Source organism: Mustela nivalis (genome assembly GCF_964662115.1).
Source record: "Mustela nivalis genome assembly, chromosome: 2".
In the NCBI taxonomy this organism is placed as follows: domain Eukaryota; kingdom Metazoa; phylum Chordata; class Mammalia; order Carnivora; family Mustelidae; genus Mustela; species Mustela nivalis.
This window is the reverse complement of record NC_139021.1, coordinates 8,850,664-8,875,164: the sequence shown is the minus strand read 5'-3', so window position 1 is coordinate 8,875,164 and position 24,501 is coordinate 8,850,664. Positions and strand designations below refer to the sequence as shown.

At 48.3% G+C, this 24,501-nt stretch overlaps 1 protein-coding gene across 1 annotated transcript in view; it reads left to right on the top strand.

Annotated features, from left to right (window-relative positions):
* The window catches only part of TG (thyroglobulin), a gene marked incomplete at its 5' end in the record, with an annotated part of 236,556 nt that overhangs the window by 38,063 nt on the left and 173,992 nt on the right, over positions 1 to 24,501 (top strand). The window contains 6 exons of the mRNA XM_082719073.1: positions 1,713 to 1,869; positions 3,332 to 3,556; positions 10,519 to 10,668; positions 14,776 to 14,946; positions 20,228 to 20,344; positions 20,995 to 21,110. Of these exons, the coding sequence (XP_082575199.1) occupies positions 1,713 to 1,869; positions 3,332 to 3,556; positions 10,519 to 10,668; positions 14,776 to 14,946; positions 20,228 to 20,344; positions 20,995 to 21,110 (936 nt within the window). The remainder of the gene's footprint in view (positions 1 to 1,712; positions 1,870 to 3,331; positions 3,557 to 10,518; positions 10,669 to 14,775; positions 14,947 to 20,227; positions 20,345 to 20,994; positions 21,111 to 24,501) is intronic.

The following is a 24,501-nucleotide window of genomic DNA, read 5'->3' as shown; positions in this document are numbered from 1 at the left end:
AACAAACCTGCTAGAAGGCATTATGGACCCTCCCTGGAAGGACACTATTGCATGCCAGCAGACAGACCTAGTCCTGTGAATAATGAAATATCAGAGTTTTTAGCTATGTAATAAGCAAAGGCTTCTGTGATTTGAAGTCAAGTATTCACAGAAGGAGTCTTTAAAAATTGCTCAATTTGGGGCATCTGGGTGGCTCAGTCAATTAAGCGTCTGACTCTTGATTTCCACTCAGGGCTTGATCTCAGGGTCTTGGGATCAAGCTTTGAGTCGGGCTCTGCACTCGGCAGGGAGTCTGCTTCAAGATTCTCTCCCTCTCCCTCTGCCCCTCTCCCTGCTCATATGCACACTCTCTCTCCCAGATAAATAAATCTTAAAAGACAAAAGTCACTCAATTAAGTAAGTTCTTGTTTTGTTCAAACCTTGTTAACTCATAGAGAAACTCAGTTTTAACCCCATATGCTAAAAATTTTTGGAGAATATACATTTTCACAAAACCAAATACAGAGAGTCATACTTCTAAGACAAAGACAAACATAGATTGCCCCCTTTTATCCAAAGAAATGTACTTGACAACACGGGCAGTAATATGTATTAATTATTGAGCCCGGGCTCTGTTCCTGGGACTCGGCTAGAAGCTCTACATTCCTTATCTCTGCTTATCACAGCACCCTGCCCAGCGAGCATCAGTAACCCCTAAGTTATAAGCTGTTAACTAAAGCCCACCGAAAGTAAGTAAGTTGCCCAGGATTTCACAGAGCTAAGTCCAGGTCCTTTTAGACTCTTTCATTACACCAGGTTTGTTCCTTCCTTCCTTCCTTCCTTCCTTCCTTCCTTCCTTCCTTCCTTCTTTCTCCCATTTAACAAATGTTTGTGTGCCTGTTACAGGCTAGGGAACGGTTTCAGGCACTGAGGACTAACAAGAGCAAAACAAAGCCAGGCACTAGTTAAAGCGGTCAGGACAGACTCTCATCAGTAATATACTAATGCTGTAGGGAAAAGGAATCCAACTCGATTGGCACTCAACTTTGATTTGTGCCTGGACCCTCGTGATCCTCAGAGGGAAGAGAGGGCCAGTGGTGCCTTGCCCCCTGGGGTTGGGTTGAAGGGAGGGCGGAAGGAAGTGATGTAAGGCACATTCTGACACCTGGTGTGGGCTCGGCAAGGTTGGCTCCTGACTCTGTTCTTTTTTTTTTTTTTTAATTTTTGTTGTTGTTGTTGGGGAGGTGCCTAGGTTGCTCGGTCTGTTAAATGACTGCCTTCAGCTCAGGTTGTGATCCTGGGATTGAGTCCCGCATCGGGCTCCCTGTTCAGCGGGGAGTCTGTTTCTCCCTCTCCCTGTCTCTCTACCCCTCCTCCCCCACTTGTGTTTGGTCTCTCTCTCTCTCTCAAATAAATAGATGAGATCTTAAAATATATATATATATGTGTATATATATATATATATGCAAATATATATTTATATATATTATACATATATGTATTATTATTATTTTTTTTTGAGAGAGAGAGTGAGAAAGTGAGGAGGGCCAGAGAGGAAGAGGGACTCTTAAGCAGGCTCCATGCCCAGCACAGAGCCCAACTTGGGGCTCTATCTCATGACCCCAAGATCATGACCTGAGCCAAAATCAAGAGTCAGTTGTTCAACCAACTGAGCTACCCAGACGCCCCAGGGACTCTGTGTTCTGGAACTTAAGGGATCTCTCTCCACATAGGCAAAGACTTTTGGGACCCCTGTGTCCATTTCTGTCTGCGACGGCTCCACGGTGCAGGTGGAGTGTGTGACTGGGGAGCGTTTGGGAGTGAACGTCACGTGGAAGCTGCCGCTGAAGGATGTCCCACCGGCTTCTCTTCCTGATTTGCGTGACATTGGTACGTTTGGTGACACTATGTGGCCTCCACATTATACAACTTCTCGGAAGCTGTTTCTCCATCTGTCTTATGGAGACAGTAGAGCCTATAATGCCTTCCCGGAAGGTGTTAATGAGCGAATTATGCCCTGGCCCTTGGAGGACCCAATTATTAAAAAGTATATAAGAATCAGCATCCTGCTAGTGGCTTACTAGAGTTAAGTAATATCTCCCGATTGCACTTCCGTAGATAGTTTCTAATTCTTCCCTCGATTTGCTGGGCTCAGAGAAGGAGACGGTTGTGAAGAAGGGGAGAGTGGGGGGCGGATCTGAATTGGTTTATAATTGATGTTCTGCACACTTGCAATTATAACACATCTCAGACCACTTATGCTCTTTAAACCCATCATGACACTGTGTCAAGTGGGGCCGGTGTGTGGATGACCTGAGAGAGTGGAAGGATCCGAGAAGGAGGTGCAGAGCGGACCGTGCGATGGTGCTGTGAGCCAGTGTAGATACAATCCGTATTGTGACCGGGGGTGGGCAGCCCCCTTTGCTCTCCTACCACCCAGCGGCCAGACACCCAGGGTCAGTCCTGGCTGCAGCTTGACTTCTGTTCGACGATGGGGAGCTTCTGGAAAATGCTGCCAGAGTGTGACCCCGGGGGAGAGACTGAGTGTCTCTCATTGTGCAGTCCTCGTCGCAATAGTATCCCCCAAACAGTGTTAGGAATCAGGGGTCCTTTTCTGCTGCTGGAAAGAGCTTGGAAGATTCAGGTGTGTTTGAAGATGCAAAAGGAGGAGATGTTTATTTCTGGCGTCCATGCTGACGACTGTGGTTTCAGGCCTTCGGTTGGCTTTCAGTAGCCTGCTGTAGCATGGTGCTGATTGTGTGTGGGAATCCATCCCAACTCCGGATGTGACACTCGTCTGCTTTTTCCTAGGAAATACTTATATGGATCAGCAGCTGGATGCCTTTTCATTGTTTAACCACTGAGGTAGATGGCTGTGTTCCCTCCTGGAGGCTAGGCCTTCTCTTTGAGTGGTCCCATCACACACATTTGCTCTTAGAATCTTCACTGATTACAAGAGAGGCATTGTCAGCCCCATTTAGCAGATGGGGAGAGAGAGGTTCAGAGATCGTGGTTTGCAAAAGGTTGGAAGAGTTGTGTACCCATATAGAGCACCTGACATTACTGACTGAAGATAGGATATCTTCTACCGATAGGTCTCATGGTGGTGCCATAGAAATGCTAGGATCCAGAGACCTGGGTTAAAATCCTAGTTGCATCATTGCCTCCTGTGTAACCTTGGGCCAATCTGTCCCCTTACATAGGCCTCAGTTTCTCCCTCTGTAAATTGAGTAACCAGGCAATGCTTACATCTCATTTCTATGGCGACATTCTGGGTGGCTCTGCCTCTTGGTCTCCCCTGGCCCTTGCAGAGAACAGTGGTGACATTCCTGCCTCATCCCGTGTCTTGCAGAGGAGGCCTTAGTCGGCAAGGATCTCATTGGACGCTTCACAGATCTGATCCAGAGCGGAGGGTTCCAGCTTCATCTGGATTCCAAGACCTTCCCAGCAGACACCTCCATCTACTTCCTTCAAGGAGACCACTTTGGCACCTCTCCCAGGACGTGGTTTGGCTGTTTGGAAGGATTCCGCCAAGTCTTGGCTACCAGCAATGCCACTCAGGACCCACTGGGGTGTGGTAGGTCCACTCCCTCCCCTGGGACTGCTGTTTTCAGACATGTGAGGCTGTGAAAAAGGCCACCAGAGCCCTGGAGATAGATCACTCTGTATGTACAGAGTGGGGAATCACTCATTTAATTGTCTGGCTAAAGCCTTTCCAGTCATCGACTCTGTGTAGACATGTGGTCATCACCCCATCAGGTAGTGGCCAAAACTAGAGACATAGGTGACGTGACCGAAGTGATCGTTCTTCTTGCTAGGCTTGGGCCTTGGGGTCTGGGCCATGTTGTCTTTGTGGAGAAGGCTGATGTCCATCCTGTGTGCCTGCTGACATTTCTTAGTCTGGTTATGGCAATGTGGTCCTCATCACCACGTCCAAATGGCCATTGATCAAACTAGGACTTCCCCTCATGGGAGGTGATTCTTGGAAAAAGTTAACAGGGGTTGTCCTTCCTTGCCCTTCCCCTATGTATCTTTGAAGTGTTTGTTTGTTTGTTTGTTTGTTGTTTTGTTTTCCAAGAACGCAGCTGCAAGTTTATTGAATGGCAGCTGCATGAGTCTCTTTGGCTGCCATCACGAGTCAACACAAACTCTGGCCCTAAGATAATCCATATTTATCATCATCCAGCTCTATAGGTTTGAATTCCTGGTCTGGTCTTATGAAGCCAAAAGCCATGGTGTCAGCAGGGATGTGTTCCTACCAGAGGGGATCTGTTTCCTCGACTTTTCTGGGGTCTACACATTGCCCATATGTCTTGGCTCGTGGCTTCCTTCCTTCATCTTTGAAGCTGCAGTGCTGTAGCTCTCTGGACACTGCCATGGTCACAGCTCCTTCAGACTCTGTCTTTCTCTTCTCATGACCCTGGTGGTCACGCATAGCTGGGCAATCCAGGACACTGTCCCTATCTTTGGGTCAACTGGTTGGACCAGTTTCCCCTTGCTGTGTAACCTACTGTGTTTGTGGCTCCCGAGGATCAGGATGTGGCCGTCTTTTCTGCCTCCTACTTCCAAGGGCTCACGATGAGAAGCCTTCCTCCCCTGTGGCATGAGACAGAGGAGCATTGTTGCTGAGTTACAGAAAGGGAAGATGTTTTTCAGTTATTTATTTTCCATTATTTATATTGGTTGTAACACAAGAACTACACAGCCTCTCCTCCTGTGAAATGGGCCAAGTTCTAAACTCCACATTGGATTTAAGATGCAGCTGACTTTTACCACAGAAACTCAGAGATGCACCCACTGCCCCCACTGCCCATTAATATCTACAGGAGATTTTGCAGTTTACAATGCACTTTCAGAAGTATTTACCGCTCATGATGGGCCCTGGTGGCACATCATGCTCCTATTTAACAGATGAAGAGTTTGAAGCTGATGAAACGAGCTAAAGCATGTGTCGTGTCCAGAGCAGGGCTGACTCAAAGGAGGGACTCAACTTCATAAAACCAATCATCTGTGGGTGTGTAACCCAAGGTCCTCTGGGACCAGAGCTCATCCCCTTTCTATCCCATAGAGATGCCCAAACAAAGAGGATAAGAAGTAGGTGGAGTGGAAGGTGTCACTTGCCAGGGTGGGTGAAACAGGGTCAGAGTGATGGAGGCATTCAGAACCCCCACCATTGTGTTCTTACACTTACCAGGAAGAGCCCTGGATTCCACTGCTCTGTGTGTGTGTGTGTGTGTGTGTGTGTGTGTGTGTGTGTGTGTTGGGGAAGAGTGTGTTGCAGGGGTGTATTTGGAGGAGCAGCAGCAAGAATCTGCTTTTGTAGTCACCCCAGGTAGATTTGGGAAGGGAGCCCAGGAACCCCACTTGGGTGCACTCCCGGGAACATGGTGCCCAGAGGAGGAGGATCAGGAGTTGGAGACAGGTGCTAGGCAGGGGCCAAGTGAGGGACCCCTTACTGGCTCTGCCTTTGCATCCCCCACGCCCCACCATGACCCTGCTCCTGCATATAAAATCAAGCCCTGGTTCAGAAATCTGAACCCGAGTTTCCTTCTAGGGAACTCCTTGGTTGATTAGATTATTTCATGTCTATCAAGATGGGTAGCCCAGCTCAGCAGGAAAGACAGAGCAGGCAGGAGAGGCCGAGCTAGGAGCACAGTAGTCTTGTCTGAAGGATGGTAAGTGGTGGGGGCACTGGTGGGCAGAACTCAGGGTGGCAGAGTTTTAGAACGAGTGGGAACCACAGGGTGGCCTGGAAATGGGACTAAGTAAAATGTTTTGCCTGGGCTACACTTGCTGCAGGACAGGACTTGGCAGTCTTGTTCCACAAAGGGCCAGAATGCAAGTATTCTGGGCTTCCTAGACAATACAGTTTTTGTCTCAGTGACCTAACTCATCCATGGTAGGGAGAAGAGCATGGCTGTGTTCTAATAAAGCTTTATTGGCCAAGCAGAAGGGGAGTTGCATTTGGCCTATGGGCTGGGATTTGCCAGTCCTAGCTCTAGATAAACCTACGTTCTGTTTTGCGGCTGCTATAGCTTTTTGCTGACTCCAAAGAATCATTGATCGTGCCATTCAGCCCTACCTTCTTATTCCAAATGGTTAGAAAGATCTAGAATGGAGTTCACAAAAGCAGCACTGAAAGCTCTGGGTTTTCTCTGCTGTCAGTGATAATATCTACTTGTTACTGAATTTCTAATATGTGCTGGGTCTTCCTAGCATTTCTCTGGTCTAGAGGGTCAGGTATTATCAATCCCATAGTTTGGACGAGGGAGCCAGTGGTATTAGGAAACAGCTCTTGGAAGCCAAGTGGCTTCAAGTTCTGGGTCCAACACCTTCTCAGCGTGGGTTCTTGGGACATTGCTCATCCTTGCTAGGCATAATCTGAAAAATAGGGAAAATAAGACCTATTTTGTGGGGGTCGTGGTTTGCACAACATCATGTAATCAATACAAGTATATCCCTTCACATGTGGGAATGCTCCACAAATGGCCTTGTTGATTGGCCCTGCTGGGATCCAAACTCAGCTCCACTGATTTCAGATGCTCTGTCCTCTGCATCACGTGTCACTCTTCTCAACAAAGGGGCTCTTAGTGAAACCACACCGTTGGATTCTTGTGTCTATTCTTATTGGCTCTTTGCCCCTTCCAAGGCACATCTGGAACACAGCTGTGTGGCTGCAAGTGGAGCGTTGTCCTGTGGAGACGAAGCAGGGTTTCTGTGTGTCATCTCAGGGGGGCTAAGCTGTATGATTCCCTCTGGAGGGCAATGACTCAGGGGGTTGAGTGGGAATGTCCCCCTCCCGTGACTCATGTGGGCATGGAAGCTTGTATCCTGGGAACAGAGACCACAGGGAGGAAGGGGCTTGGTTTGCAGCTTTGATGGGGTCAGTTACGTTCACCCTCTTGCCTCAAGGCCAACCACGCAGCTTCCCTTGAGAAGGACCTGTCGGCAGCCTTCATAGCAGTTCAGTCCATTAAGGAAAATCTTAGAGAGATTATCTGGATTTTCTATTTTCCATTCTAGACAATGTAAACTTTCACTCATCCACTACAAGTTCTTATAACAGAGCTAGTTCTCTGTTTTGTTTTTTCCCTGAAGTAATATGTTACATCCTGTTCCCTCTCTCCTCTTGTCTTTCCTCTTCCTTTCTTCTTCCCACCTATGCGTGTAGCCATCCATTCAAGTTTAGAAATCGTAATTATGTGTTAAACATCAGTTTGCATACTTAGGCAGGCCAAGGTCATAGCTCTGCGTTTAAAGAACTCAGCCTGGGTGTGGAAGAGGGAAATGAAAAGTCAGATAAATGTCCACGTCGAAGCCTCTGGCGTCGCAATCCGGGCATTCAGGGAAGACTTGCTGGGGCGGCAGGGGCGGCTTGCAGTGTTGAAAGGCACATTGGAATCACTGCTCAGGCAAGAACAGACAAGAAGTGGGGTGGGTGCCTGTGTGTGTGCACGTGTGTGTGCATGAGTTCCCCCGTGCTGAGGGTGCTACAGTGCTGGAAGGCATTCCAGAAGAGGAGACCGGTGCAGGGCGTCGCAGAACTGTGGCTGTAGGGGGACAGTGCAGGTGGCTTATGTGGCTGGAGAGTGGGGTGTGTGGGGATATGACAGGAGACGTACCCAGAAAGCCAGGAAGGAGCCAGGATGGGAAGGGGCCTGGGGCCGGCCAGGGCCAGACTGAGGGGGCTCCTAGGGGAAGGATTTCAGGTTGGAGAGTGACAGGGCCAGATATGGGGTTAAGCAGAGCAGGTTAAGGAGTGAAGGACACTTGCACTTCCTCCCAGATGCTCTTCTTCCACAGAGACACGTGTGTCATTGTTTGGGGCCCATCGGGATGGGTTGGCAGGAGGGACAGCATGACCTGGAAGTTTTGTGAAGCTCTCAAACTCAAACCGGCCAAATTGTCTCATTTTATGAGGGAGGGAACTGAGACCAAAAGGTTTTCTGACGAGTTCGTGGAGGGGGTTAATTGATGGATAAGCCCAACCCGTTGCTGTGGACGGAGGGGTTCTTCGAGAGCCCACACCTGCCAGGGGCAGGGTGAGGATATCGAGCCTCTACCTCGTGCTGACTTACACGGGGTTCCCATGGGTGCGAAGGCTTTGGCGGCACAGCAGAGAGAAACGGGACACAGGTTCCTGGTGCATCGTCACGAGGCCTGCAAGTTACTGAGCTTGCGACAAAAATTAGTCCCTGTTCCCCTCTTTGACCCCTCGTCTTGCACGCTGGGTTCGCAAGCAGAACACCTCGGGCTGTGGAGAAGGCTTTGTTTTCCTTCAGCAATGAATCCGGAGACTTCCTGAAAAAACAGTCCCAGTCCTGGGGTTCAAACACTTGAGATGATCAGCGAGCTGACTCATAGGAATAATGAAACCCCACTCTCTGAGGGAGGGTATTAATTGCTCAGGGCGGACCGGAAAACACAGTGCTCAGTTTCCAAGCTGTCTCTCGAGTTTCTGGTTTACTCAGATGTGCCGAGTACGTGTGCACACTACAGGTAGCGCGGGTCAGGTCAACACGAGCTCCATGCCCTATATGTCCGCACTCACTTCTTTGGCAAGGGAAGGTGGTTGAACTGGTGGATGGAGCGGAGGCTTTAGTTTGCAAGGAACGGGGCTCACATCCCACCTCTTTCACCCCACCTCCTGGTCCACCTTGACTTCAAGCTTCAGCTGTCTCCAGTCTAGGAGATGAAACCTTTCTCATAGGACCTTGAGGTAACACATTGAAACAGTCTGGCACCATGCTTGGCATAGCCTCTGATTTTACATCCTCACTGCCCTTTGCAGAAAAGCATGCTAGGGAGTCAGCACGAATGTCCCAAGGCTCTGCATTCTCTTCTGTGAAATGAAGTTAAAATCCCAACTCCCGGGTGTGTGGTGGTCATGCCCACGACACATATGGCAGGTGCCAGGCACAGAGAAAGTGTCCTAAGAGTGGCCAAGCTTCCAGCCCCCACCTTCACTGGGGAACAGCTCACTTCTTCTGGAAGTCACTTGGCAATATCTTGGGAACACAACCCAGCACCATCAAAGAAAGCAGAAAGAACCTCCTTCTCCCACTCCTTCTCTGAGTTCTTAAATCAGTGTGGCTAGTTCATGTTCACTTTCCGGACCCTAACTTAGAACTCTTATAAGATAGGCGTCTCTCCACTTGGAGTTTCTAGCTTCTCAGCCCATGTCATATCAGGGGAAGCAAATTAGGAAAGACTTGGTGTCAGAAGGACAGAAAACTGCGAGATTCTGCAGACTCACGGGTAGCACTGGGAGGTGAGGGGTGAGGCCAGTGAGGCACCTGGGGGCAAGATGCACGGAGGCTTCACTCTCAGGGTCAACACTTGATATTTCTGAGTGAATCAGAATCCCAACAACCCAACAGTGAGGGCCTCCACAAATCCTGCATACTGGGTGTCTCACCTCACTGTGGTCCCAGATCTGAGCAATGCCCCTGATGACCCACCAACAGGAAAGGGCCCCATGAGTCAAAGGTGGTGGTACTGACCTGCTGAGATTGCCCAGTTTGGACAGAAGGGGCACTGAGGCCGGCTCCAAGGAAGGATTCCCTCAAGTATAAAAATAGTGATGGGTGGGGGGGATGGGTTAAAAAGGTGATGGGGATTGAGGGGTGCATGTGTCGTGATGAGCCCTGGACGGTGCGTGGATTTGCTGAGTCACGATCCTGTACACCTGAGATGAATATAACACTGGGTGTTCATTAACTGGAATAAAAATAAAAACTTTAAAACAATCATGACCATTTGCTGAGCACACATAAGGGTCTGGCATGATGATCTGTGTCTTCTGTACATCATTCTGCATTCCCATGGGATGATACTATTTATAACTTTCACGGAGGAGAAAAAGGAGGCTCTAAGAAGTCCAAAGTCATTTGGGAGTAGCAGGCAGAGGGATATGAGCCAGTCTGGCCAACTCCAAAGCTTTTCCCCCTGGCTGGGCTCCATCATGGCCCTCACTTAGGGCAGTGTCCCCATGGTGGCCGAGGGAAGGGCCCTCCTGTTTCAGGGTGTTCTCCAACCTTGTCTCCGGTCATTCTTCCCTTTGTCTACTAAGCTTCATAGCTGGCTTTGTCTGGCTTTTTCCTTTCCATTCCTTAAATAATCCAAACTCATTCCTGCCTCAGGACCTTTGTCCTTGTGGTTCCCTCTGCTCGGGGTTCTTCTCGCCTAGCTCTTTGCCTGGGGCGTTCCCCATCATTCAGTGTCAAACGTCACCTTTCAGAGGGCTTCATCACTAACAAGTGCTGCTCTCCCGCCTCACTTTACCCATATCTGAAGTTCTTTTCTGATGCTTCTTATCCTACATCCTGTCAGCTCTTGGGGAGCAGGAAGCTTGTCTACTATTCCCACAGCTTAGCCTTGTTTGTGGGAACCTGGCAGGTAGCAGATTCTCTGTGGGTACTGGTTAAGTGAATGAGCTCTTGTGCTGCTGCTGCAATTAGCATACCCTGTGTGTTTTGAGGTTCCCCTACAAAGCAAGAGCCTTCTCTTTAACATCATTTCTCTGTTGATCTTTTCTAGTTAAGTGTCCTGAAGGAAGCTATTTTCAGAAGGATATTTGTATTCCCTGTCCTGTTGGATTCTACCAAGAACAGGCAGGGAGCATGGCCTGCGTCTCATGTCCCCTGGGCAGAACGACCATTTCTCCTGGAGCTTTCAGCCACATGCACTGTAAGTTCTGCAGGGTTCTAGTGTGAAAGAGAAACCTTACAATGCAACGGGGACACAGCAGAGTGGCTCAACCTTGGCGCTATTGAAATTTTGGGACAGAACTTTCCTTTTGGAGACTGCCCCATGTATAGCAGGATGTTTATTTAGGGACATCACTGACTCTTACCTATTACATGTCAGTAGGACACCCTCCCCTCAAGTTGCAACACTCAAACATGTCTGGGGACATTGCTGAATGTCTCTTGGGTGGGGCACATAGTTGCCCATGCTGGAGAACCATTGCATAGAGAGCACAGTAATCAAAGGGGCCCCACCTCTGAATGCCACACTCCTCTGTCGGGATCTAGGCCAGACATTTTATTAAATGCTATTTTATTAAATGCTACCAAACCCCCTTTTGGGTAAATATTATTAGCCCAACCTTTACAGATAAGAAGGCGAAGACTCAGAGAAGTAATTGAACCAAAGTCATTCAACTAATAGGTAACATAGCTGGTCTTTGTTTGATCTTGGCATTGTCTGATTCTGAAACTTCTGATTTTTGTAAGTCATCCTTATCAGATTAAGAAATGTAAGACATTTTCCACCCACAGTCATTACAAGTATGTAGCTCATGTTCCCTTTCTGGCCCTATAAATTTCTCAGGACCGAGTGTACATGTGGCCTTCCCATAGGTCATGTGATTTCACTTGGCCTACTTACTTGAGAGTCACCTGGCTATTGCTGGGTTTTTCCTACCAAGGACCCACAGCCTGCCTCGTTGTGAGCATCTTTCCATGTTTGCCTAAAATTATGCTAACATGAAGCAAACCATCAAAGATTTAAATCTGAATAGATTTTAGAATTTTAAAATAATTCACCCAAAGAGATCAAGTCATCTTCTCTCATTAGTTCCCTGACCAGAAATAAAGATTTTATTAATTTATTGAGAGCGAGAGAGAGAAAACACGAGCAGGGGGAGTGGCAGCCAAGGAGTCCCTCAGAGTCACGAGCGGACTCTGCACCTAGCTGGATGGCAGGGCTCGATCCCAGGATCCTGAAATCATAACCTGAGCTGAAGTCAGACACTTAACCTACTAAACCACCCAGGCACCCCCCAGAGGAATATTTTCTTAAAAAGGGATCAATGCAATGTACAGATCCTTGTTTATGAGGTGGCAGTGGGTGGGTGCTATAGAAATGGCAGGGACGAGAGGAGGATCCTGAGGCTTTGCACCAGCCAGACCCAGGTTGTTACCCGCTCCTTCCTGCTGGCACTGTGACTGAGGCCTCCCTTGTTCCTTCTCTGAGTGTCAGATTCCTTATCTGTTAGATGGGGCCCATGATCCCTCCCTCATAAGATGGTTATGAAGCATGTCTTAGTCAGTTCGGGCTGCTACGTACAAATTACCCTAGATTAGGTGGCTTCAACAACAAATGTTTATTTCTCATGGTCTGGGAGGCAGGAAGTCCGAGATCAGGGCACTGGTATGGTCAGGGTCTTGGTGAGGACCCTCCTCCTGGTTATAACCTCACATGGCCTTTCCTTGGTGCATACACGGAGTGAGGGATCTCCTGTGTCTTTCTCGGTTCATAAGGGCATTGATCCCATCACAGGGACCCCACCCCTATGACCTCTTCTAAACCTAAGCACCAGAGTCTTACCTCCAAATACTATCACATTGAGGGGTAAGGCTTCAACATCTGAATTTGGCGGGACATAAACCTTTAGTCCACAACAAAATGCGGCCCATTAAGATATTCAAGGTGAGCCGTAAGAATCATTCCCATCCTGCTTTGGGGGTGAGCTTTGATTGCATCTCTGTGCAGAAGTGGAGGCTGTCATATCATCCCCATTCTCCTGGGTGTCTTCCTTGAGTAACAGAATAGATTTCGGTGGGTGAGTCTCCAGGGTCAACGGTAGAGTCTACTCTCTGGGTATGTTTGTATCTAAGAACATCTCCATGACTCATTAATATCACCATTCTGCCTGTGGTCTTGTCTGATCCGTGTTCTTAGATGGAATCATATGAAAGAGAAGCACAAGGGAGGAGGGTCTGCCAAGTTTTAAGAGATGTCAAGTGATTACAGTATTTCCTTGGTTTCTTTCTTGGTGTTAGGCTAGCTCTTAGAATCTTACTTCCTCTATATTACTGTTCTCACCCACAAATACTTTCCTCCTCTGTTTCCTAACTGTGCAAGTCTACCAGATGATTTTGGAGGTTCTGTTGATAACCGAGTAGCTCTTTGTTTATTTGTTGGTTTAGTGATGCTTTAATTCGTATATGACATGCATGGCATGCAAAACATCCTATTTAAAAAGTAGCCTTTGTAGTCTCTCCCCACAAAGTTGTAATTGATCATCAGTTAGTCATATGACTGATAGTCTTAAAATACAGAAAACTAGATGTTTGCAAGTCCTGGGCTGCACGAAAGAACATTTTCCACCTTCTTGCCAGCCCTGGAGAACCAAGTCAAGGTATTCTCTTTTGATATCATTTGTCAAAAATGTACCAAGCACCTTTTTTAATCTTAAATTTTTATTGAATACATGAAACAAGTAGAGATAACTTCCCTGTCCTCGGGGAGTTGAGAGTCTGGTAGGAAAAGAAGACATGTGAGGATGCAGATGAATGTGTATAATTACTAATATAATGGAGATGGTTGTTTTATGCTACTGTAGCAACGGACACCAGGTCTGGAAGGACAAGTGGGGACTAACCATGGAGCAGGTGGAGAAGAGAGACTTCGGGGCAGAGGAAATAGCTTAAGCACAGGAATAGAGTTATTTATCCATTGATTCAGCTAGTATTTATTGATTGGGTCTTTTTTTTGGGGGGGGGGGAGTGTTTCTGGACCCAATTCCAATGTGTGTGTGTGGGGGGGGTCCCCACACGAACCATAAGCAATTTGGACTCTCAGAGATAGTACCAGATCCCACAGATTGAGGACTCAGTCCCATAAGAATGACCCCACTGCCCCCATCCTGTGCCTAGTGGAAAGCCCAGGCTACTACCTGTGTTTCTGATGGACGAGCTACAGGCTGGGAGCTCCACCGACCCCCTCCCACTCAGGCGTCGCTCCCAAGTCCAGGCTTTTATGTGTATTTCCAATCAACTGGCTCTGAAGCCGAGGTTCCCACTGCCTCCTCCTCAGGTATGATTAATTTGCCAGAACAGTTCACAGAACTCACAGAAATGCTTTACTCAGTAGACTGCCAGTTTATGATAACGGTGTAGATCTCAGGAACAGGCAGGTAAGACAGGCACAGGGCGTGGCATGGGGAAGAGGCCTGGAGGGTCCACGCCTCTCAGGCACATTGCTCTCCACACATCTCTGCGTGTTCACCCACCGGGAAGCTCTCAGAACCCCATCTTCTGAGTTTTTAGGGATGTGTCATTACAAAGAAAGCTTGATTGACTCACTGGCCATTGGTGATCAGAGGTCAGGGTTAGAGACGGAAAGTTTCAATGCTCTGGTCACATGTGTGTTTGTCTTGGCAACTCCATCCTTAAGAGCAGTCCCAAAGTGACCTCTATAATGTGACCAAAGACACCTTTATGGCTTTCACCACTTAGGAAATGACAGGAGCTTTCAGGGACTGGGTGCCAGAAATGAAAGCAAGCCCAAATATTTCTTATTATAAATCACAGTCTCACAATGGGGGAGCTTGTGTTACGGCAGACACTGAGCGAGACCCTGGGATCCTATAGGGAGCAAAACCAGATCGAGTTGCTGCCAGCTTGGAGCTTCTCTGGGAAGCGAGGAGAGCAGCTGTCAATCCGTTCATTCACAGGGACAATCGGAAAGAAAAGCCGTGCTGTGGCAATCAGACGAAGGAGAGCTCCGGGCGCTGAGTGCCCTGTGGACTGTGGAAGCACAGGGGGCGTGTGTATAGTTAGATGGGCGCAGCCAGACCTCGGGGTTTAGTGCCCCCCCCCCCCCGCCCAGCGGGCCTGGACATCGTCTTTTGACCAAAGGCTGGGAACACTGATGAATCTGAAGCTGGGGAGTGTCTGGGTGAGACCTGTGACTTGCAATCCGATGTCAACAACGGGAACCTGGGACCCCCGAGGGAAGGGGTCCCGAAAGCACATCAGTGACGGTGCACGTGTGTCTCGGTTGCAGGTGTCACTGAATGTCAGAAGAGTGAGGAGGGCCTGTGGTGTGACCAGAACGGCCAGTACCATGCCAGCCAGAGGAGCAGGGACAGCGGGAAGGCCTTCTGCGTGGACGGCGAGGGGCGGAGGCTACTGTGGTCGGACACGGAGGCTCCTCTCTCCGACTCCCAGTGTCTGAGTACGTGCTGGGGGCGAAGTCAGCCGCGTGGCTGGGGAGAAGGCGCGGGCTCTCAGGGCACTCCTAGAAGCGGAGGAACCCATGAGCTGCATTTGTCTCTGACTTTATTTTGGAAATTTTTAATCTATGTCGGATCCGAAAGTGGGATAAACAAGTCACCTACCACCTAGGTCCAAAAACTGTCAGCATTTTCCTCCTTGTTCTTCCTCTCTATTTTTGATCGTTGGAGAGTAAATTTCAGACATCACGAAACATCACCCCCAAATACTCCAGGGTGTATGAGGCATGGATTTAAAAATAATTAACAAGCTGATTTTCCCATTCTTGTGGGCAGTGTGCCTCTAATAAGCTGGTCAGCTTTTCTCTTTCAACTGAATATTGTGGGGAGACTTGAATGCCAGTCCTGGTTCCATAACTTACTTGCTGGGTGACCAGAGCTAATCACTCAACTTCTCTGATCCTCAGTCTCCCCAGTATTCTCCTGACCCGGAAGGGCCAACATCATCCCACAAGGGCAACGAGCATTCGTGGAGCACCGTCCTGAGCACGGCACAGCTGTTCAGTGACGTGACGGGCGGGGAGGTCCTGGGTGAGCCGACACTGGACCTACAATAGCAAGTGTGATGGGAGTCGTCGGGTCAGAACTAGTTCCATCTCCGTGGTGCCCTTGAACAGCTCTGTAGTCTGAGCAAGCTATTGACCTTTAAGAGTTTATTCCTCCGTCAAATGGGGCTGTTCATGCCTGCCTTGCAGGGGAGTGGAACATGTTAGCGGTGACGTGACTGAGAGAGGTAGTAAGCTTGTCAGAATCATGAATAGACTCAGTCATATTAGCCGCCTGTCTCCTCCTCAGCGAATCAAGGAACAGGCAGAGGCATGCCCAATTCTGACTTTTCTAAGTCTTTAGGACTTAGCCCGACCATTCTGCAGCCACCTTCCTGCCCGAGGTCTGGCTGACCTTTGCACACCTGAGCAGACAGGGCCGGCACCAGCTGCCAGTATCTTTCAGATTTCTTTCTTTCTTTCTTTCTTTCTTTCTTTCTTTCTTTCTTTCTTTCTTTCTTTCTTTCTTTCTTTCTTTCTTTCTTAAGATTTTATTTATTTATTTGACAGAGGGAGAGAGATTACAAGTAGGTAGAGAGGCAGGCAGAGAGAGAGAGAGGAGGAAGGAGGCTCCCCGCTGAGCGGAGAGCCCAATGTGGGGGCTTGATCCCAGAACCCTGAGATCATGACCATGGCCAGGGCCGAAGGCAGAGGCTTAACCCGCTGACCAGCCAGGCGCTTCTCTCAGATTTCTGCATAAGGTCTGGTGTACATGAGCCTACTACGTGCCAGGCCAGGCCCTGAGCCAGGCAGTGTGGTGAGCCTCACAGAGGCTCTGAGGGGTTGATGTTAGTGTCGCCAATCATTTAGCCAAAGAAACTTAGGCAGGAATTGTCTCCATGACTTCCCTCCCTTGCTAATCAAGGTATAACATACCTAGAATTTGAACCAGTGAGTGTCTGACCCCCAAACCCATTCTTTCCATAACAGCAATCTGCTTCTGCTTCGGGTTATCTACTTCCTTATGAAGCACACACCTGCCCATGCACACAGACTTCTACACACTTGTAACACACACACACACACACACGCACATACACACAGCCTACGTGCTCTTGCTCTCCAGGGAACTGGCGGCAGCTAATCACATCCAACATCTGAGAAAATCCATTTTGTAATGCTCAGAACAATCATTCCCTTCTTCGACAAAGCACTAATGCATCTCAAGGATGCGTGTGCATGCGCGCGCGTGTGGGTGCATGTGTGTGCCCAGCTGTGTGCGTGCGTCCCCGTGAATAAACTGTAAATCCAGGAAAAGTCTTATCCTCCCCCTGCACCCCATTATTCCTCTTCTTGGGCAGAAACAGCAATCAGGGGCGTTAACAATTGAAGGTGCTCTTGGCCGTGGGGCTGGCGGACCCAGATGCCCTTCCCAAGTGAGGCCGAGGCCGGCCACAGTGCGGAGCAATTTGCTGAGCCCTGGCAACTCCTGGCTATTCCAGGATCATCACCTAAATGCTTGCCTTTTAACTCCTCTCCTTTCTGCTTCCCTGTGGATACCTTGGTGCCCAGAGTTTAATCTGCACTCGGCAAAGCGTTTCAGGCTTCGTTGGGCCCTATGCTCATTCAGAGCAGAAAGGACAGCTTCGTCAGTGGTCCCAGAAGGACTTACAGGACAGCCTTGTCAACTCCAGTGACGCGTCCGCGAGGCTCCAGCTGACGAACAGCCTCCAGGATGGACCTCACGGTCTCTGGCTTCTTATGCAAAGCTCGGAGTTTCAGGTTTCCCTCTCCGGGTACTCAGGAGGATTTCCATGTTAAGAAGCTGGGTCCCCATGGGATGTCAGTAGCCCCTTCTTGGAAGCCAATCAACTTGGCTTTGAGAGGAGCTTCCCCTCGGGGAGAGGGATTGCAGTCCTATTTTTCAGGCCTTTGTCCTCTAGAAAAAGCCCAGCTATAGATGTCAGCTTTATCTCCGGGTAGGGTTAGGGTGGGGGAGATTTGCCTCCTATCCACCTGCTGTGTCCAGCTCCGGGCTTCCACCCACAGGGACTACTACTGTGACCTGCCCTCGTCCTCCTGCTCCAGCGTGAGCCCCCCCCCCGCAACGATTTTTCCACGATGCTTCAGAACAACTATCTACAAGGCTGTTCTGTTTATGCATTGCCCCTTACCACTCTTCAGAGGTTCTGCACTGCTCTCGGGATAAAGTAGAATCACACGCCTCACCCTCCACTCTGGGTTCTAGCCTCCTTCGGTAATATTACCCTTTGGGGCTAGGATCGTAGCTTACTTTTTGTTCTATCCCGTGGTCGTTGGTGCTTGTCAGCAGAATGAGAGAGTTGCTGTGATCATTGGGGCTTCTTTGAAATTGTTCCCGAAAGACCATCAGGGATGGAGAGTTTCCCACCACTGGCATTCCTGCAGCCAGTTTGACGGGCCCTGATAGTGCGGCAGGTGTCCTTGTGGGGCGCCAAGGGACCGGCAGCTGCTGAACTGCGGTCGTGTACCAGCTTTTCCATGTTCTTTGGTTTCATCCTCCCAACCACAAAATCAGGCTCTCAGAGATTGAAATGTGCACCAGGACACAGAGTCGGTGAGGGGTGGTAGCGCCCGAGGGAGGGGCTCGGGAGAGCTGGCCCTCTTCCCCGACTGCCTGCCCCCTCCCTGTGGCAGTCCCCCTCTGTCTTCTCTGTGTCACCTATGGGTAAACCCTTAGTTTATGCCCAGACTGAGTCGTTTCCTTGCTGACTTTGGCTGCTGGAGATATCGTAAGCTCATCTTCCTTTAATTCTAGATCCAGTTTCCTCATTCTGCTTTTTGCTGAGCCGAGCCCAAGACTTCCTAGAGCATGTCAGGTGCCCAGAGGTCTATGCGGGGATCTTTGCAACATTCCCAGGCTTCCTGGGGCTGTGATGATCTCGGCAGTCTTTCGTTCATTCTTCACTGCATCCAGCTAATGCAGGGACACCAGGCCTCCGTCACTCTGCCAGCTGGCGGGTGTTCACAAACTGTCAGAGCATTGTCCTTGCCTTGGAAAGAGATGGGCACCTAAATAGCTCTCATGTGGACCCTCTACGCTTTCCCAAGACATTTGCAAATACCCACTGAGTCAAAATGCAGCCTGTGGGAAATTGTACCCCTAGATTGTAGAAATCTGCCAGCTAATGCAATATTCTACGGAATTACCAGCAATTTAGTGCCTGGATTGTTTCTGTTCTGTTTGGCAATGAGCTTCCTTGCAGGATGCTGTAACATGATACTCATCACCAGGGTGTCCCTTTTGCAAAAACCAGCAGATTGTCTACCTGAAGTGCTACACTGACCGCATTTTCAGCCTCTGGGAAAACTTCTGTTGGAAACTGAAAGACCTAATTTTGTTTAGTTTGCTACAAGGTTGTGAGCCTCTGTCTCTACCTGTTAAACTTTAGGGACAAAGGGATGAATATAGCTTGGGGTTTGCTGGACTGGAACCTGTAGACTCTATAAACAAGAGAGCAAGGGGCGTAAAAATTTCAAAATAAATATATAAATAAATAAGAGGGAGAGAGAGGAAGAGATGAAAACAGAATCATTGAGTGTGGGCTGAGCCATGAACTTGACAACTTCAGTGATCAACATGGAAGGAATGCCTGGTAGAATTTGAATTTTTTTCTATATCAGAATTTGTGAAGGCATAAAACATGCTATTTCTCTTGTAATAGCATCCTGTCTCCCAACTTTTTTTCAGAAGGAATAAACTTTTTTTTTCTGCATTAATTATAAACATGGAGAAGAGTTTGCTTTGGGTGGTCTTGACTATATTGACGTGATAAAAAGTAATCCAGCCACAAGTCTGTTTCACGAAGCAATAGTGTATGAGAATGGTGCTTTTGTGTGTGCTTGTAATTCCGTCTGAAAAAAAACTAACGTTTTTTTAGTTTAGGGCTTGGTTTTGATAGTTATTCACAAACTAACGTTTTTTTAGTTTAGGGCTTGGTTTTGATAGTTATTCACAAACCATTGACACTTCTGGGCATTTGTTTGTTTGTTTCAAAAATGAGTCTCATTCCTTGTGAGTTGCCCACTGTACTTTTCACTTGGTGAAGAATGAATTCTGAGTCTTATTATAAGTCTCGAGATCTTATATTTATTTCTTCTTCTCTGTTTAGTTCCCTGAGCATGTGTCTCTGTCATTCCTACCAGAGAAGAACTCAGGCGTGTTGATGGTAGTTAGAGAAACAGACACTGAAATATCACTCAAAGACTGTGATGAAGATGCCTGGGCCACCGGACACGTCTTCAGATGGACGTGAACCCACTTGTGCCTGCCTTATTTGTCTTTTAAAAGATAACTTGCTGCTTTCCAGAAGGAAGTAAAAATTGTTTTATGGAAATAAAATTTCAATTTTTAATAAAATAATTATAAGATAATTAGCATTCAATGATCAGGACCAGAAACTATAAATTTAGAGAGAAAATCCATATCAATGAGAAAAATGAGTAATAAGGATGAACACAATATTGGATTTTCTCCTTACCTCCTGACAATGAGGGAGCAGACGGAGACATGATTACACATAGCTCTCCGCATCAGATACGAAGCAGCTAGAAGTATTTTCAAAGAGAGTTCCTCTCCTGGGGACATCTGTGTGACCAAGAGCTGTGAATGGAAAGGGGTTTCTTGACTGGACATTTTCCTAGCTGTAGAGCCCCCTGCCTTTTAGAGTCACATTTGATCAATCTGCTTTCCTTTCAGTGATGCGGAAATTTGAGAAGGTTCCAGAATCTCAGGTGATCCTCAGTGCCAATGTCACTGCAGTGGGCAGGTCCAAAGTTCCTGGCTCTGAGTCCCCGCTGCTGCAGTGCTTGACAGGTAAGGGGTGGTGAGGAGGTGGGCGCACACAGAGATCGACTCAGCTGACCTTGGCAAGACAAATCGAAAAGAACCATTGAAACCCTGATGAGGAATTACACTTTATTGGAACACTGGGTGATGGGCATTAAGGAGGGCCCGTGAAGTCATGAGCACTGGGTGTGATACGCAACAAATGGATCATTGGACATTGTATCAATAACTAATGATGTACTATGTGCTCGCTAATTTAATTTAAATTAAAAAAAAAACTTGGAAAATCAATGGATTCCCAAAATGTATATCCAACTCATAATTTCACTTCAAATTTTATAATACACCTACTGTGTACCAGGAACAATGCGGTGCCAAACACAGGGGAGCAGAAATGAAGGATGTGGATTCCTCATAGTCTTACTTGTCCTGGTTGGGAGAACTCTCTCTCTCTCTAGCAGCAGCCAGGCCAGAGAGGACGACATCAGCTCTCCTTCATTGAGTGTGTAGATTACAAGGATTGTTAGGAGATCATAACTCTCCAGTCTGGGATGGTCACTGGTGTCCCCGTTACAGATGAGTGTGTGTTTGGGTGTGTTGGGGGTGGGGGCATGTGTCCATCTGTCCTCAGCATCACCTGAGAACGACAGGTGCCGACTGGCCCGTTCTGCCCACAGACTGTGCTCTGGACGAGACCTGCAGCTTCCTCGAGGTGTCCACGGTGGGATCAGAGGTCTCGTGTGATTTCTATGCTTGGACAAGTGACAACATTGCCTGCACGACTTCGGCCCAGGTGAGTCGTGGCAGCTGTGTGGGGGTTCTGTGTCCGATGTGCTCTGACTGACTGGACATCAGACTACAGGAAATGGAGACCGCATGGACCGGTGGCGGCTCAGGCTGCGGCTGTGTGAAGGAGCGTCCGTCTGAGCAGAATGGCTTCCTGACCCGGGTCAGAGGGGACGTCCGTGATGAGCACTCCCTTCTGGGACCCACCAGCTTATCTCACTGGGCAGACTGGTCGCTGGGACGGTGGGACCTTTTCCAGAGCCCTAAATACCATGTCTCTCTGACTGCCGGACTCCAGCATTCCTTTCCAGTGTACAAGTAAAATATGATTATAGTTTAAAAAGAAAAATGTTAAATATTAGTTTGAACCACATGAAGTAACTGTGTCTGGAGGTCAAAGCTGGTGATTTCACTGTTACCATGAATTAAGATAGACGAGGGTAGAGAGGGAAGCAGTTGTCCTGACTTCCCAACTCTTAACCAAATGCAGATCTCCATTTTTACTCTTCCAGTTTTTCATGGAATCTTCCAGAAAATGTCTATAAGCTTCCTTTTTTTTTTTTTTTCTTTTTTTGGTTTGTTTAAATGGTAAGATCTTACAATATTATTCTTAATATTATTTTCTACCTTGATTATCTCACATAATGTTTAACTCTCTGTTTAAAATGAATCTCGTTCTTTTTAATGGCAGCATACCAACCCATTCTACGGATGTACGTAATTTATTTCACATTTTAAAGAAGATTTTAGTTATAGAGAGAGCACTTGGGCAGGATGAGGGGCAAAGGGAGAGGGAGAGAGAGAATCTCCAGCAGATTCCCTGCCGAGCGCAGAGCCTGTGCAGGGCTCAAACTCACAATTCTGAGGTCATGACCTGAGACAAAAATCCGGGGTCACACAATTAATGGAGCCACCCAGGTGCCCCTTTATGTCACAGTGTTAAAGACATGTAGATGTGTTAGCAGTTTTGCCATGTGCCCTTTGCACACGTACCTGTGCAGGGGTGTGAGTATGTGTTCATAAGTGACATCCCAGAAAGGGCATGCAAGGTGGACCCCTGAATTTTAGGACTCGGGCCAAGGTCTGTAGCTGCAGGAGCCAGAGAAGAGACAGGGAGGGGTCTTGGACTGAATCCCAAGCCTGTCAGTTTGGGACTTTTAGACCACGTGCAGATTCCTAACCTCAGACTCCTTGTCTGTAACATGGAGGCTGGACCTCAAAGGCTTCTGGTGAAGATTTGAGAAGCTAACACAAGACACACAGTAGTCAGGGCAATGTTAGCTCCTTTGAGTTTAAAGGTTAAAGCATTTGGGGGAGGATGACTGTGGCTTTATTTTTCCTTTCTATGGTGACTGAGGCCTGTCTTAAGATCTTCCAGGAGGAGATGGAGCCGGGGAGTGGGGCGGGAGGTCAGGTTCTCAGGCTGGTGATGGTCAGGCAGGACCCATAGGCATTAAGGCTGTTGCACAACGCAGAACGGGTTGGTTTATTTTTTATTCAGGCTTTCCCGGTACTGTCCCCTCACCTTGGCTGGTCTGTGTCAATGTGATTCTGTAAATGGGACACCTCTGTCCACACTCCCAATAGTTATTTTGTGGTCAAGGTGTCTGAGGTCCCAGTCAGTGACCCCGCTTCCTGGGCAGCTATCACATCCCTGGGAATCTCTGACCTAAAGAAATTCTCCTCTATTTCCCTAAGAATCAGATCCAATTTATAGGATTATTAATAACGAAAATAGCTGATATTTTCTGAGCGTGTATAAGTATTTGGCATTTCCCTGAACAAAAGTATTGAATTATTGGTCATCAGAGCCTCTGATGCCCTGACCACTGCTTGCTTTAGTAAGTATGGATTTTAGTCTATAAGAAGTAAAAACACTTCTTCATTAAAAAAAAAAAAATGCAAAATAGGAATGAACTCTCCCTCCAACTCGTCAGCCTAGGAGAGACCGTCTGTCGCAGGGACCGTTCCGGAGGTGACTGTGGAGGCAGGCTGCCCCAGGTTTGGGTCCCAGCCCACTGCTAGCTTGTTGCTCTTTGTCCCTTGGTTCCTCAGAGTCATCACCTAGGATGCAGGACACCTGTATCTCCCAATTCTAGTGAGGACTGAGTAAAGTCATACCTGGAAAAGCTTACCGGACAGTTTCTGCCTCAGAGAAAGAGCTCAGTGCCCGTTATGATTGTGGTCACCACTGCTGTCAGGGTCGCTTGACAGGCTGGCAGAAATCCTGTCTCAGCTGTCACAGGGCTCCCCTCTAGGCCCCGGGGCTCTCAGTGCTGCCTCAGGCACAAGGGTAAGGAGTCAGTCGTGGATCATGAGTGACGCAAACAGTCCACACCACCCAGCGCTGAGACCTTAGTGCCAGGTCCTGCCCTTAGGATCCCCAGCACCTTGTGTCCGGGGTAGGTTTGGGGTGTGGAAGGGACTCTTTACCAAGACAGGAACCTTGTGCCATGGGTCTAGGCTGCTGGTGTATGGTCCAGCTGACAGTCGCCCCACGCCCTCCAGGTCTGACCCCCTACACGGGGGCTCTAGCTGGGACCCGCCACCCACGCCCTTCTCAGAAGTACAGGACTCTCCGGGTCTCAGAGGCCCCTCCCCCCTCCCCAGGCCATCATCCTGGCACTGAGCTCAGATCTTCTAAAAAGGAAGAAGAGCTGTTCCTTCAGATACTTTGCTTTAGCTCCTGGCCTTCGAGAAGATTCCCACAGCTGGGAAACTCAGTTAGGCAACCCTGAGGGGAGGCAGAACTCTAGGAACCAAACACAAGCTGATAAAAACGGGTTTATCCTGCCGCCCCACACAGCGGGAGTACTAGAAAGAGTCAGAAAGAGAGATTGGACATTAGCAAGGAAGACAAGGCCTTTGGAAGTCTGACCTCATTTCCAAGCTTAGGAACCTTCCTCTGATCCTCACCGGATGTACGCTACGCCTATCAGGACTGCTGCGGGCTCGCTCCTGCCTCTCTTTCCTCTCTGAGAACCATGGGCTCTAGCCCTCAAAACACCACAGGATTCTTTAACTTTATTTCTGCCGTTTCCTTTGCTTAAAATCCCCCTTCTTTTATTTCCAACTGACGAACTCTTACTCCTACGTCAGTACCCCACTCAGATTCACGTTTTCTGGGAACCTTGTCTAGCTTTCCCTTCTCAGTAGAATGAATCATTCCCTCTTCTACAGTGACCCCCTCTGGAATAACATGTGTCTCTGCAGCTAACACCCTGGGCTGGAATTTACCGCGTACATGTCTGTGGGCTCTGAAAGACTGGGAGAAACTAACGGGCTGGAACCTTCTCTTTTTTATGTTTGTAGTCCCAGTGCCTCGCCATGGTTAGGGTTGGATAAATGTTTGTGGAATTGAATTGACCATCACAGGGTAATAATGCAGCCTCTTTCTG